Consider the following 16,908-nt stretch of genomic DNA (forward strand, 5'->3'; position numbering starts at 1 on the left):
ACACATACAGAACCCAGGCAACGATGTTGGTTAGTAGACACGCCCCTTACGGCTGATTGGCTACAAGTGTGTTTTGGTACTCGGTCCGATTCCCTTTTCCAAAGTGTTTTTTTTTTAATCACGTACCCGCCTTTAAGTCTGTTTATTATCAAAATATTTGTCTAATACAGGCTTTTTTTGGGGGGGGGGTAAATATTGCATTGCAGGCTGTATTAAGGCATGCCCATAAATTTGCTGCTTGTGCTCCTAAAATTTTCAGGGGCTGCAGTGCCAAGTTAGTGTGTATAAAAATATTTGTGGGGAGCACTTCAAACGTGGTCACCTTTGGGCACTACATTGTGTAAATCCGGGCCTGCTGACTGTGTGTGTGTTCTCTGTGGCGTCAGCATGACGCAGGCGGTACGGTTTAATCTCTGGCCTCATCTTCCTCCGGCTCCAGAGATATGAACTAAAGCCGAGATATTTATGACAGCTCCTGGGAGAAGAGATCTCCTGCTATTCACAGCTATTTGTTACGTGTGTCGGCTTTGAGAGAAAAGATCCAAGCAGAGGCTCTGTTCCCATAGAAACGCTTGCTTTTTCTTCATGTCTTCCCTCATCCGTCTTTTTTATCCTATGTCTTTAAAGACTTGAGAGACCAATATTCTTCTTCTTCTTTCTCTCTGTTTCAAAGCTCTTGTCTACCACCCGCTGCATGTTTACTGCGTCTGATTCTGAGTCCTCTTTATAGAGCGCAATTCAAAAGCATCACACAAATAGCTCTTTTCTATCTAGGTGCGTCCCAAATCGCACACTCATGCACTATTCTATGCCAGTTTCTAGTATAGTGTAGTGAAAATTAAAAAGTGAAAAATTCGCTGTCGTGGCTTTTTGCTTACGTAACGCCGGTGGAGATAGAAGAGGCTTTCAGATGCCACGAAAGCAAAGTTTACCTGCGGAGACGGTTACGCCTCTATTGAAGTCTGATGAACAAACGAATAACAAATACATTAAAGATCAGCGTACGAAAGCGATTTTCAGTGCACTATGCGTTTGACGTCATTTGCCCTCGTCTGGGAACCGCTTATACCAGTTAGTAAAAAAACATTAAAGTCGCCATAAAATGGAAGTAGCGATTGTCTTTTTCCCCCCATGGTGACGTATATCCGATCCTCCGAAATCAAATAAGACAGGGCTGGATTTGAATTCGTCCATCGAGCACTGATTGAATCATGTTGCTAATTGTTGTGATCTTTTACCAGACCCCACCCACCCTGCCGTACCATATGACTGGAAGTAAAGAGAGATCGTTTTGAGGAGGGAAGGAGGTTTGCAGTTTTTGATTAAAGATTATTAGGGCACATGAATTAAAAAAAAAATGAAGCTCACAGATAAGTCATTTGTAACAAAAAAAAACCCACAATATTACAAAACAAATTACAGTGTTTCCTTTTAATTTGATGGCGACTTTAAGTGATCCATTTATGACGATATTAGTCTTCTAAAACTCCTACACTAGCCGGGTACATAGTGCAGGGTAATAGTGTATAGTTTGTTATTTGGGACACAGCTTCTGTCTCCTTACGGTACATTCACACGGGGTGTAAGCTTTAACGCTTCCCATTACCTTTTAATGGGTGACGTCATGCGTTGCCGAACTGAATGCTCGCGGCAGAAGTTGAACATTTCTCAACTTTTCAAGCGGCAACACGAACGCCTTATGCAAATAACCTAGGCAGAGCCAGCCGATTACGTTTATGGAAGACCGGAGCATGTGTTGCGGCCACTGTGATTGGCTGTTGGCCACGCTTCAGACAAGCCTTCCGTCAAGCGTTATCGTTTTCACCCGTGTGAATGTACCGTTAGCGTTAGCATGAAGTTTGCTATTGCTAATTAGAAATATTTAAAGGTGCAGTGTGTACATTTTAGTGCCATCTAGTGGTGAGGTTGCGCATTGCAACCAACGGCTTAGTCCACTGCTTACCCCTCACTTTTGAAACACATAGAGAAGCTACGTTAGCCGCCACAGGACAAACATGTCATCGTCGGAGACAACTTGTCCATTAAGGGCTTCTGTAGAAACATGGCGGCACAAAATGGCGACTTTGGTGTATGTAGATAAAAACAGCTCATTCTATGGTAATAAAAACATAACGGTTTATGAAGAAAGATCTTTATACACCCCTGATAATATAGTTTTGTATATTATTTTGCATTTCTGTCAAGAGATTCTTCTAAAAATTACACACTGCAGCTTTAACATGTGTAATTGTATAAGAAACTTTTCAATATACGTTCAATATTCGAATAACATTTATGATTAAGTCGTGTCTTGTGTGGCATAACAAGCATGATTTGTTTATTGTCACAGTTTTGATGTCTGAAATGCCGTATTAGTCTGCAGTTGAGTAGATTTTGCAGCAGGGCTTCTCTTTGTAACCCAACGCACCTTTTCAAGACGTTCTGTTTCCCTTAGTACACCTCATATCCTCTCACATCATTCGTTTTCATCACTGACATTTCGTCTCTTTTTTCTTTTCTACCGCCCAATGACCAATTTCTCCTCTCTCTCTCCCTCCCTTTATCTCTCTGTCCCCACCGCATCATTTTGATTGTCTTTCTGCTGTTTTTCTTATTGTTTCGCACAGTCATTTCGGTAAATTTCCATGAATTTACTACAATTACCAGTAAATACAAGAATGTGTTGTTTACAAACGCAGTAATGTTTCGTTTTTTTACCAGTATGACATAATATACACACATCAGTATCAAAATAGCGGTAAACTCTGTAAGAAAGCAGAATTTACCTTTAAACTGCCGCGCGGTAAGTTCTTTGTCGTATTTGTAAACAATGGCCGGTAATGATTTAATATACACAGGCCGTATTTTGTTGTTTTCGCTTTTGTGGCAACGCTGACAGTCATGCATTTGATTGTGAGCTTAACATTGACTTAAACTGAACTTAACTGCATCTTGAACAGCAGTAATGTTTACACAGAGAGTGTGCGAAGGATTTGGGCAATTGGGAAAATAGACAGAAAGCTGTTTTAAACAACTTTGGTGAAGAGATGTGCATGCATGTGAAGCGTCTGTAAACAGTGCGGGGTAAACACGTCATCTGTAACAAAACTTTATTATTGGCTTGAAGCTGTCATGTTCTGACATTGTCCGTTTTAAGGTCGGTAATTTTTATTCTCTGTTCACACATACTAAAAAGTTTACCAGTAAATTACTGGTAATCTTACAACCTCTTTTACTAGTAAATTGGCAGCACTGATTTACCAGAAAGGTTTTGTTCACACATGATCTGTTAACTGCAATAAGTTACCAGTAAAGACTGTATGTGTGAAAGGGACTTATTGTCTTTTTGTCATCTCTCTCTCTTTATGCTCATGTGCTCGTTTTCTCGCTCTGTCTTTCTCTTTAACACCTTCTTGATTGTCTCCAGATGTGTCTGGTGTCTCATAACTCTATCTTTTCCTCAGTGTAATCTTGTTTTCTCACTCAGTTCTCCCACCTTTTCTGCCACTCTGTGGTTTCAGCTTCATGTATTGGCCGTCTTTTGGGATTCACACACGTTTGTTAATCTTCTGCGTGGAATTAAAACACCTCATTTATCATTCTCTATATTATAACTGTGATGTTTTGCGGCTTTTCTCCTCAACAGAACACGAGTGATGCAGTTATCTTATCTTCATTGTCAGCACATACTGTATATCCACCATCAATCATTTTGGTAAAGCGAGAAGCATTATTGCAAAATAAACACAGACAGTGTGACCAAGATATAAAGTGGAGGGATTTATATTATACTGACCATCTGACTTTACATTATCCGCCTCATTACATTGCTACTCGCTGAATAAATAAGGCAGCGGCTATTTACACAAAATGCAAATAGCAATAGCTACTTTTTACACTTAGTGCATATAGCAATAGATGCTATTTATACTAATTAAAAAAATCCTAAAAAATATAGAGATATTGTCCATTTACACTAACTGTACGTTCACACCGCCGCAGACTTGAGCTTCCAAAGAACCTCAGGCCGCCTGGTCAAGGACGCTTGTCAAATGGCGCTTTTCCATTGCATTTTACATAATAGGATGACGGCGCCGATGACGATTCTCTCAGACCAATCAGTGAACTACAGTGTTTACGCGTCACGTTTGGTATCAGCTCGGGTCGCTTGGAACCCCACCCGAGGTGGTACGAAAAAAAGTATCGGGTACTACGAAGTGATCCCAATGGAAAAGCTCCCAAAAGTAAGCTGACCCGACCCAAACTAAACCAAACCGTGGGGTACTATGCAATGGAAAAGCGCCAAAAAAGTACAGGGAAGCTTGTTGACGCTTTGGCCGCTCTGAAGTCTGTTTTCTCAGGACTAATGTTTTGGTAGGAATGAAAATTTACATCGTATGTTTCTCCAGAATCAAGAACATCTAGGCTATATTCCGATTGGTTGCTGGCGTTTTGCTGCTGTTTGCCGCTGAACCGCGTCATAGCTCATTACCATAAAGTTGAGCTTCTTTCAACTTTCTGATTGACGCTCTGGTCGCTCAAAACGCGACGCCGATGGATTTGACGCTCCTTGCAGCTAAGAGAAGCTAGCTTCCATTGTGAATGAATGACTTCCGGTAACTTTGGAACTTGAAGTCTGCGCCCATGTGAACGTACAGTAAGGGCCAGATTTACTAACAGCTTGCGCCAGGGCAAACTATCATTTTGGCATTAAATAACGACTGTCGTGATTTACTAAAGACACGCAGTGGATAATTAGCACTGAAAAGCTGAGGTTTCGTTATTTTTGCGACTGACCTTATTGCATATGCATTTGTAAGAGTTCCCCTTTTAGACGCATAATTGGTGGGAGGAGATTATTTTAATGATTCACGCAACATGATTTACTAATGTTTGTGCGTGTGTTATCGGTATTCATACCAATAAACATGTAACAGTTTATTTGGAATGCCAGAGGAAAATATTATTAAAATATTCAATAAAATATTTCCACTCCCATCTGCACATTTTTATTTAATTGCGCTCTCGCGCTAATTTGCCCCGTTTAGTAAATCGTTTAGCACCTCAGTGTTTTTATAGATTAACAGGATGCAATAATAATATATAGTGTACATTATTACATGTGTAAGGAATAATTAATGATGCACACCGAAAATAGTCCCCTTGGTAACTTTCAATCATTTTCGGGCACTGCGTATTATCACTACGCCTGCTGCAAACATGTTACGGCAGCAAAGTCCTTGATTATTACGCCAGAATAAAAGTATAGTTGCTAGCCATATCTGCCTAGAAAATCTCAACTTTTAAATTTCTGTCGGTCTTAGTACACGATGTAACTACAGAAAAGTTAAGTTTTAAAAGAACAGTAAGAAATGTATATCAATTAATCATAAAATCTCCCTGATATGTCACTAGACATTAAGAAATTATTTTCATTTCAAATACTTATAACACTGACAACAGTGGTTTGGCCAGGATATTGTCATTTAAAAAGTGGAGTTGCAGCCCTCAACTGATGTTTATGTTGTCATTTTGTGTATTGGCCACCAGTTGTATGATTGCAGTACCAGTTTTAGCCACAAGTTTTGTGATTGCAATACCAGTTTTGGCCACAATCCTACATACTGTTCCTTTAAATAGGAAAAATACCAAAACTCTTTGGATATTTTTGAGCGCAATGCTAATGGTCTAATAAGATTCAATGAATTATGCTAAGCTATGCTAAAAGTGCCATCGCCAGACCTGGAGATCGGCTGGTCGGGGGAGCTGAATAATTAGCCTATTTTCAAAAAATTGTCCCTTTAAATAGATTTTTGTTACTCTTACAATAGACGATTATGCCAATTCATTGTTACATCCATGATTTAGATTTTTTTATTGGATTTGTAGGTCATTTTCTTTTAGAGGCTGTTCGTATCAAGTCGCGCTCAAGTTTATTTTAAATCTAGACGCGTGGCAAACGCACTAAAAATTATAAACGCATCTTAAAGGTGCAGTGTGTAAATTTTAGAGCCATCTAGTGATGAGATCAGAAGTAAACTACTGTAAAAGGACTCTGTTGTCATTGATTCTATGTGGAAGTCTACCGGAAGTTGTGTTTAGTCTACAAAAGCTGTTTATGTTTTTGCTGCTGAAACCGTCTATATAGTTTTCTTTAGGTTTTTTTGCCGTGTCCACAGGATGAGAAATAAAGAGCAGCAGGATTTTCTGTGAACTCAAGTGATTTTAAAAAATAACCAATACAGCAACTCGGAGATGGACTGGCCATCAATCATACCTCTTACTTCTCTCAGCCAAAGAGACTGTGTCAGAAAGAAAATACATTCGGTTTCGGTCACACATGCCTTAACACACACATCTACACACAGCAGAAGGGAGCCATCAATCTCTGCTTCTTTTTCTCCACATACAGTATTTAGATGGTGAAGACAAATATTAAAGTTCCAAAAAGGTTTTACATCCTGATGCTCTTGAGATTCTTCTGTAGAATGCTTTTTATAAACTGGTGCTTTAAAAGCCCCTGAGGACTGTGATTTTCCACTTTTAGCAAATGATACCTAGAAGAACAGATTCTCCGATTGGAAAAACCTTTAATATTACATCAATACCTTTGTAGAAAAATAACTCTTTTAGTACATGTGCTCATGCATTCTTCCTGCACCTCCTCCTCTTTCCAGCCCCATCTGCTCCTCCACAGGAAGTTCACCTGCTCAGTCTCTCTTCCACCAGCATCCAGGTGAGTTGGGCGGCTCCGCCTGCCGCTAATCGTCATGGCAACATCGTCAGGTACTCTCTGGCCTATAAGGCGTCATCGGGTGAAGACCAGCAGCGGCACGAGGTGCCGAACATCTCCGCAGATGTGTCCAGCTACGTGCTGGAGGGGTTGGAGAAATGGACGGAGTACACGGTGTGGGTCAAAGCGCACACTGACGTAGGGCCCGGTCCCGAGAGCGGCAGCACCCGCATCAGAACCCAAGAGGACGGTAATGCTCGACCTCTTCTACCTCTCCAGATCTGCTCTCTGCTTCTTCTATTCAAGTCTTCAAACTCACCAAAACTAACTCTACTTCCGGTGTGCGGCCTGGTTCTTGGTTTCTTGCCTGAACAACTTTCCTCTGTGGGTCTTTCTGTTTCTTTCTTTCTTTACTGTACGCCAGATTCCTTTCCTGTTGCTCCTCATTCTTTTGGTCTTAATAGTTGGCTCTTGTACAGTAGAAATCTAAGGTCTGTGCGGTGTATTATTTTACTTGTCAAATCATCACTTCTTGATGAAAAGGCTCTTGTGGAGAAAAGCACAGAGAATGAGTGGGTGATCGTGTTGAGGTTCACATTGCCTTATATAGCCACAAGTTACTTTAAAGGCAGAGGGTTTTCTTTTCTTGAGAGGTTTCTGGAGCACTCTTCATCATCTCCACCTGAAGTAGACAAACATGACGACAGGTTTTTAGTGTTGAAAGGAATATATAATAGAAAAGTTTCTTTGTAGTCTTGCTCAACTTTAAAAATATTTTATTTGCTAGAATATTTTCTCTTTTCTCACTGTCTCTTTAGAATTTATTTTAAAAATCAGCATCCATTAATCCATAATTACTGAAAATTATATGGAAATTTGTTCTGTGTACCTGAATGATACCACAAAGCATTTGTTGAGGACAGATGTACTGTTAAATTTCTATTCGGTGGAACACAAAATCTCTGAACAAACTGGGTTCCTTTAATTAAGGCCAATCACCCAGCTACTGAGGCAACTACACAGAACAAAGCTCAGCATCATAGCATTGCCCTGGCAATCGGCAACATCACAAAAACCGAGAATCACCCTGACAACCAGCTACATCACAAACTGCCTACATTAAAGTAACCCAGCATCGCCCAGGCAACTGCTTGAAGTGCAACGACCCACCATTACCCTGGCAACCGCTTGCAGTACAACAACCCACCATTGCCCTGGCAACCACCTGTATTACAATAACCCAGAATCGCACTGGCAACCTCCTACTTTACAGCAACCCAGCATTGCCTTGGCAACCTCCTACAGTTACATTTAGCCATCATTGCCCTGGCAATCAGATACAATTACAATAACCCATCATCGCCCTGGCAACCGCATACAATTACAGTAACCCAGCATCGCCCTGGCAACTGCCTTCATTACAGTAGCACATCATCGCCCTGGCAACTGCCTACATTACAGTAACCCATCTTAGCCCTGGCAACTGCCTACATTACAGTAACTCAGCATCACCCTGGCAACTGCCTGTATTACAATAACCCAGAATCGCAGTGGCAACCTCCTACTTTACAGTAACCAAACATTGCCTTGGCAACCTCCTACAGTTACAGTAAGCCATCATCGCCCTGGCAACCACCTAAATTACAGTAACTCAGCATCACCCTGGCAACCGCCTGTATTACAATAACCCAGAATCACCATTGCAACCGCCTACATTAAAGTAACTCAGCATCACCCTGGCAACCTCCTACTTTACAGTAACCCAGCATTGCCTTGGCAACCTCCTACAGTTACAGTAAGCCATCATCACCCTGGCAACCGGATACAATTACAATAACCCATCATCGCCCTGGCAACCGTATACAATTACAGTAACCCAGGATCGCCCTGGCAACTGCCTACATTACAGCAGCCCATCATCACCCTGGCAACCGCCTAGATTACAGTAATCCATCTTTGCCCTGGCAACTGCCCACATTACAGAAGCCCATCATCGCCCTGGCAACCACCTGTCTTACAATAACCCAGAATCACCATTGCAACCCCCTACTGTACAGTAACCCAGCAACCTTCTACAGTTACAGTAAGCCATCATCGCCCTGGCAACCGCATACAAATACAGTAACCCAGAATCGCCCTGACAACCTCCTACAATTACAGTAAGCCATCATCAGCCTGGCAACCGCCTACAACTACAGTAACCCAGGATCGCCCTGGCAACTGCCTACATTACAGCAGCCCATCATCACCCTGGCAACCGCCTAGATTACAGTAATCCATCTTTGCCCTGGCAACTGCCCACATTCCAGAAGCCCATCATTGCCCTGGCAACCACCTGTATTACAATAACCCAGAATCACCATTGCAACCCCCTACTGTACAGTAACCCAGCAACCTTCTACAGTTACAGTAAGCCATCATCGCCCTGGCAACCGCATACAAATACAGTAACCCAGTATCGCCCTGGCAACCACCTGTATTACAATAACCCAGAATCGCCATCGCAACCTCCTACTGTACAGTAACCCAGCATCGCCTTGGCAACCTCCTACAATTACAGTATCCCAGCATCGCCCTGGCAACCATCTACATTACAGTAACCCAGCATCACCCTGGAAACTGCCTACATTACAATTACCCACCATCACCCTGGCAGCCACTTAAAGTACAACATCCCATCATTACCCTGGCAACTGCTTATACAGTACAACAATGTACCGTCTCTTTGGAACATGCTTACAGCACAACCAGCAACATCTTGACATCCACTTATAACTTCTGTCCAGACTAGCATTGTTTAGATTCTTTTTTAGAAAATGTTTGCACTGTGCTCAGTAAAGGGCGCAAATCTGAATCAGTGCTTGTGGGTTTTCTCTTTCTGTGTGTGAGGGCTTATTTTAAGCGCCACATTAGGCTCTCCACTGTGCTCAGCAATTTGATTGACAGGTGAATGGGGTGATGAATGCCAGAAGAACATGTCCCATATCTGTTTAAACCTGTCAATCAAACCATACTCTCTCCCTGGAGGCAGTATTGGTTTCATACTGTGATTTTGGCCCACTGTCGACCATGATGCGTTCTACTTCAGTCAGTATTTCTAAACCATACGTTTTTTAACACTATTTAACTACATTTTTCAATTTTGTTAGACCGTGGGCGTGGTGCTTGCCAGTTCAGATCTCACACCACATTGGTTAGGTATTTTTGTTGACTGCTACAGGGTTGATATGAGCAGTTAAGGCTTGCTTTGTAATTGCTTACTGACCCGAGATAAAAGAACTCAACCCTCCAAAACTTGAAATGTGAGTTATTAATCAGTCCAAACAGAGATCATTTAAGTCATTGAGTTTCTCTTGCGTATTCAGGGGAGAATAATGTGGTGTGTTACCTGATAAGAGTTTAACGCCTCTGACAGAAAGCAAAACTGGAGGCTGCCGGCGAATCATTGATAAATGAGCTCTGCCTTCTATCTGTAAACGTTTGCATCAGCTTTCTTACCTTTTCCGCCCATTCACAAGGGCTCCTGACATACATATTCATCAAGCAGAAATACAGAAATATTGAGGTGTGAACTGTTTGTGCCACAAGCTTGTTAGTTTGTAATTTCTGAACAAAAAAGAGTGTTTGCACATTTCTGAGCCACTTAACTGGAGTATTCACATAAATCAAGATTTGAGACTTTCTGAGCCTTATGGTTTATTCACCCGAGAGTTATAAATGTCTTTCACACAAGGTTTCGAGCAAGGTCACGGCACACGGGTTTTGAATGCAGGAAGAGAAATTTTATCACTTTAAACATAGTCCAGCGTTACACTATATGTGGCATATTAGCAACTTGTGATTACATGCCATCCACAAATCGGTCTCAGCGGACGTCATCCTGTCTTTACCCTTCCTAGAAACCTCACGGGCCGCACGTGACGGGTCTCAGGTGATATCTGATGTGTGATATCGGACACATCACTCGGCCAATCGGCACACGTCTAATTTCCCTGTGATGTTGCCTTCACGCCTGGAGCTGTGGGTAATGTGCTTTAGAAGCTCAAGTGGAAAGAAGTGGCTGTGAGCACAGGGAAGCAACACCCTTCATCGCCGTTTCCATGGAGACGGGCTGCAGGGCGAGATGGAGAAAATGAGATGGAGAGAAAGGAGGTTGAGTGAGCAAGAAAAGAAGTTCAATCTTCCAGCTGCTGTTATCGTCTTGAGTTTTGAGCAGCAAAGGCTGGTGTTTCATCTCATCCCGAAAGAAAAGTTTCTGTTATTATAACATTAGGTCAACCTCAGTTTATTTAAAAGCAAAATAGTTGAATCATCCTACAACACTAGTCAAACATCAACAAAATATCAACTCAGTAGTTCATGTTAGTGCTTATACGGCAATAGCTGCAGAGGTCTGCTACTAAACAATATTCCGGTTTTGTTTCTGTTGTAAGTATGATTTAAATTAAAGGCACAATATGTAGATTTTCACCACTAGAGGTCACTATTTCAAATTAACACGATTAAGGCGAAGCTTAATGACGATATTAAGGAGAGTGGAATGATGGGTTGTTTTCGCTAGACATGTTCCCGGATGAGATAATGTTTGTACGTTTGATCGCATTATTTTATGCCATCGTAATGAATTAGCTGCAAGGCACAACAGCTGCGTGTTAGATGCTGTATAACCGCCACTTCCACATTTGTCCACACGTGTGTCATAGTCTCTACAAGCAGCGAAAAATAGCGCAAGTCACTAAAAGGGCGACAATTACAAGGGAGACAAGGGACGAGCCATTACTTAAAATAGGAATTTCTCTAAATGTATAAATCCTTGGGAACCTAACGGATAATGTAAGTACACAACTTCATCAAATATATCACACTGTGCAAGTTTTTTTGGGGGATATTTCATTACAAAAATCTTACATATTATGGCTTTAATGGACAAGTTGAAATTATTATTTCTTTATGCCACAAATTCCATTAACTCATTCCCTGCCAGCCATTTTTTGACAGTTGCCCACCACCATTTTTTGTGATTTTCACAAAAGTTTCACAAAATTCCTTTCAGGAAATTTTTCTTCTAAAAATATATAAACATACAAATATATAAAATGAAAGAACAGACCCTCTGCTTTCAAACAAACAATAAACAAACAAACAAAACGGGGAAAAAAAACTTTCATCCTATCTATATTTTTATAAACTCTTAGCAAAAAACTGAAATAATAGCATTTTTGAGAAGGAATTTTTTTAGAGATCAGATTCAGAATGTTATCAAAACATACACAGAGTTTAAAATTAGTAAATAGTTTTTTGCTTCAGTTTTTTTATAAATTGCGTATGTGGATCTATCTGGTGGATAATTGCGGTGTTAAAGATTAACATTAAACCTCATCAGAAACACGTTTTTTTAATGCAAATCTTTTCTCTTAATTGATGAGATAACTCGTCAGTGGCGGGAAAGACTTAAAATGTGAATTTCTCTCTTATTTTATAAATCCTTGGGAACCTAAAGGATAATGTAAATACACAATCTATGAAATATATCACAGTGTTCAAGTGGTTTTAGGATATTTTATTACATATTGTGGCTTTAATGGACAAGTTGAAATTATTATTCTGTATGCCACAAATGCCATTAAAGGCACAATATGTAATACATTTTTGATATATTGATATATTTTTGATATATTTCATGGAGATGTGTACTTACATTATCCTTTAGGTTTCCAAAGATTTATAAAAATCAAGAGACATTCCTATTTTAATTTTTCCTTGCCATTGACGAGTTATCTCGTAAATTAAGAGAAAACATTTGCATAAAAAGGAGGTATTTTATGCATTTGTGTACTTATTCCAAACGTTCCCAAGTATTTGTAAATCCAGAGAAATTCTAGTTTTAAATAATTGCTTTTCATTGTCGCCTATCGATGACATAATATCCGTGCTATCCTATGGCAATACGATTGTGTTGCCATAGGATAGCACGTATATTATGTCATCGATAGTAACCCCATAGCATTCTCTAAAACACAAATATAGTACAATATTTATTTTTACTATATATGAGTGCATATACACACCCACAGACACCCATGTTTCTACAACCTGTCCATGTTTGGTTTCAGCCCTGGTCACACACAAACACACATCTGCGGAAGATGCAGTTCTGTTTATCTGTTGGCTTCAGCATTATTGACTTTTTCTCTACTGAAGGTCAAGGTTGGATTGGGCAGCCAAGTACATTTATACAGTCAAATGACTCCAATTAAGCCTAGCTAAATTGCTGATCTTCAGCATTTGAACCTTCATAGATCTTCTTGCGCTCGGAGCTGTTACTTCTGGGATGGGTGATGGTGTTTCTCTGTGTGCTTATGAATCTCTTAATGCTGTGCTTTTAAACCTTCACACCACCTTCCCTCCTATATCGACTATCAGTTGAGTGTCATAAACATCGACTGAACTACTGCTTTATCCACCAGACTCCAGGAAAGCTCGGCTATCTTCTGTTTCTGATGTTTCACTTTGCTGGTCAAACTTCCAAACTGTTAAAGAATAGTCACTTATACACTGTGTCTTTTCTCTTTATTGAACTCTTTATTTTATCCAAAGTGACATACAGTGCATTACAAAGTATACATTTTTATCAATATATATGTTTCATGGTTTCGAATCCAAGCACTTTTGCACTGCTAACACAATGCTCCACCACTGAGCTATGCAGGAGCACAGTGGGAACGGATCTAATGTGAAGGAAAGTAGATAACCGTATTATACACGGTGTGTTGGCTGTTGCCAGGAGGTAGGTTTTTAATGATGTTTGTTTGTGTGGTTGAATTTTAAAGCACCTCTCTATCTCACACAGTGCCCGGCGCCCCTCCACGCAGGGTTGAGGTGGACAACGTGAACTCCACGGCCCTGCGCGTGTCATGGAAATCTCCTCTCCAGCAGAAGCAGCACGGGCAGATCCGTGGCTATCAGGTTGTTTATTCACGGCTGGAGAACGGAGAGCCGCGCGGACAACCCACCATCCGAGACGTGGCGCTGCCCGAGGCACAGGTACTGAATCTGCTCTCCCACACTGTTTAACAGACATTCATAACATCAGTTTTAGCGTAAACGTGTGCTTCTAGCCTGTATAGTATACATATGTTATCCATTTAAAGATACTCTTTATTCATTCTAATGCATACATTTAATTTTAACATAATTTATTAGTGTAATTGTGTGCACTTGCAATATTGCCAAGCATTATACAAAAAACAAGAAACACACAGTAACAAAGAGACAACAAACAATAAGGTTAATTTCATCGCAATACGTATGCGTCAAATGTCTGCACACACATATGAGTCAAATAAACTATACTTTGCAAGGCTGTGCATTCAACTGTGTGCATACATTTGCATCCACGTAAAAACAGACTATACTCCAGGCTTTAAAGGTCAAATTTATGTTAATTTTCAAGATGTAATATTATTCGCATAGGTTCCCAGAATGTGCCTGTGAAGTTTTAGGTCCAAATACCCTATAGATCATTTCTTTTACCCTGTTGAAACGGTCCATTTTTGGCTGTGTTGTTTTTGTGTGTGTCTCTTTAAATGCAAATGAGCTGCTGCTTCCCTCCCAGTTTACGGTGATCTATACTGAAATAAAAAAAAACAATTGCCTTACTTTATTGTTCATAATAAATGTGTGGTAATGAATTATGTAAAATAGATTTAAAATCTATTGAACAGTTGGGGGCGGGGCCTGCGCAAAGTGACATCAGTTTGCTCAGGTTTTACGAGGATTTAAAAATAAAGATTTTTATCATTACAGGGTGTTTGTGTACACACACAGGCAACAAAAAAGTGAATTTTTCATTTTAGGTGACCCTTGCATTAAGGTGTTATAACCTTTAACTATGGTAAAATAATAATGCAACTAAAGCTAAAATGTTGTGCAACTTTATTAAGTTATTTTTAAGCACTGATTTAAAGTAGCTGTACATCTAAATAATATAAGATACACTCACCTAAAGGATTATTAGGAACACCTGTTAAATTTCTCATTGATGCAATTATCTAACCAACCAATAACATGGCAGTTGCTTCAATGCATTTAGGGGTGTGGTCCTGGTCAAGACAATCTCCTGAACTCCAAACTGAATGTTAAAATGGGAAAGAAAGGTGATTTAAGCAATTTTGAGCGTGGCACGGTTGTTGGTGCCAGATGAGCCAGTCTGAGTATTTCACAATCTGCTCAGTTACAGGGATTTTCACGCACAACCATTTCTAGGGTTTACAAAAAATGGTGTGAAAAGGGATAAACATCCAGTATGCGTCAGTCCTGTGGGCAAAAATGTCTTGTTGATGCTAGAGGTCAGAGAATGAGCCGACTGATTCAAGCTGATAGAAGAGCAACTTTGACTGAAATAACCACTCGTTACAACAGAGGTATGCAGCAAAGCATTTGTGAAGCCACAACACGCACAACCTTGAGGCGGATGGGCTACAACAGCAGAAGACCCCACCGGGTTCAACTCATCTCCACTACAAATAGGGAAAAAAGGCTACAATTTGCACAAGCTCACCAAAATTGGATGTTGCCTGGTCTGATGAGTCTCGATTTCTGTTGAGACATTCAGATGGTAGAGTCGGAATTTGGCATAAACAGAATGAGAACATGGATCCATCATGCGTTGTTACCACTGTGCAGGCTGGTGGTAGTGGTGTAATGGTGTGGGGATGTTTTATTGGAACACTTTAGGCTCCTTAGTGCCAATTGGGCATCGTTTAAATGCCACGTCCTACCTGAGCATTGTTTCTGAACATGTCCATCCCTTTATGACCACCATGTACTCATCCTCTGATGGCTACTTCCAGCAGGAAAATGCACCATGTCACAAAGCTCGAATCATTTCAAATTGGTTTCTTGAACATGACAATGAGTTCACTGTACTAAAATGGTCCCCACAGTACCCAGGTCTCAACCCAATAGAGCATCTTTGGGATGTGGTGGAACGGGAGCTTCGTGCCCTGGATGTGCATCCCACAAATCTTCATCAACTGCAAGATGCTAACCTATCAATATGGGCCAACATTTCTAAAGAATGCTTTCAGCACCTTGTTGAATCAATGCCATGTAGAATTAAGGCAGTTCTGAAAGGGGGTCAAACACAGTATTAGTATGGTGTTCCTAATAATCCTTTAGGTGAGTGTATATTATACAACGTAAGATATGGGGCCTATTAAAGTATTATTGCTACAATAATTATTTGAAAATGCATACATGCATTATACTGCATAACAATGGGAATACCTTTGTTTCAACCATTTTCTGATACAGACTTCAATTAAAGTGTTGCTAATTTGAAACTATTCACCAGAGTTAGATCAGTCAGAAAGTGGGAAGTGTTTTATTCATAAAAGTGTAATTCCTTCCTACAGAGGGACGATCTGAACTCACTAAACGTTATTCGAATGAAGTTAATATTAATATATATTCGAGAGATTAAAATTTATGATGAAATGGATCTTCAGCTGTGGGGATGCTCTAATCTCAACTGAGTATTCATGGGAGCGTCAAGAGGAGGATTGATATTCAGCATTTGACTTGCGGGAGCACGTCGACTGCAGGTATTTGGCACTCTGAGCTTACTGGAGTGTGCGTGCACACGTTATACCTGCGTAACACGAGTGGACCTCCCGCTCATGAGAGTTCAGATTTTAGAAACCGAATGAATCAAAATGCAGAAAGGTTCTGACGAGAGAACCGAAGCGATCCCATCTGAATGCCGCTCTGTCTGGTTCCTGTCTTCAGTGATGCGTTCGGTTTCTCTGAAGGGTGGAGAACGTTTTCACGGTGCTTTAAACCCAAGTTGATTTTGTTTTCTTTGCCTTCCCCGCAGATAAACACCTCTTTTTCCCTCCATCGCCTGCATTCCTGTCTTATCTGTATAAATGCGAGGGTCTCGAGCAAGATTCTTGCCTCTTTGCACTTTTGTTTTTACGATCAGATATACACGCTCACGCTAGCACACCATCCCATATGTGGATGTCCATTTGTCACAGTAACAAATTGTTTTTTACATATACTGCGCTCTCACACCCGCAGCGATCTGGACACTTAAAAACGACAGGACATCTGCAGACAAATTATTAAAAAGGCTAAAGATAAATGACTCACACACTTTTCTAAGTCGCTTT

At 40.5% G+C, this 16,908-nt stretch overlaps 1 protein-coding gene across 19 annotated transcripts in view; it reads left to right on the top strand.

Moving 5' to 3' along the window:
• Positions 1-16,908, top strand: part of ptprfa (protein tyrosine phosphatase receptor type Fa) — a 294,038-nt gene that overhangs the window by 204,683 nt on the left and 72,447 nt on the right. For 13 of the 19 annotated variants that reach the window (XM_073870663.1, XM_073870669.1, XM_073870666.1 and 10 more), the window contains 2 exons: positions 6,678-6,983; positions 13,584-13,777. In XM_073870663.1, the coding sequence (XP_073726764.1) occupies positions 6,678-6,983; positions 13,584-13,777 (500 nt within the window). The remainder of the gene's footprint in view (positions 1-6,677; positions 6,984-13,583; positions 13,778-16,908) is intronic. The other 6 variants (XM_073870673.1, XM_073870674.1, XM_073870679.1 and 3 more) reach the window with 1 other exon arrangement.

Source organism: Misgurnus anguillicaudatus, chromosome 8, assembly GCF_027580225.2.
Source record: "Misgurnus anguillicaudatus chromosome 8, ASM2758022v2, whole genome shotgun sequence".
Lineage (NCBI taxonomy): Eukaryota > Metazoa > Chordata > Actinopteri > Cypriniformes > Cobitidae > Misgurnus > Misgurnus anguillicaudatus.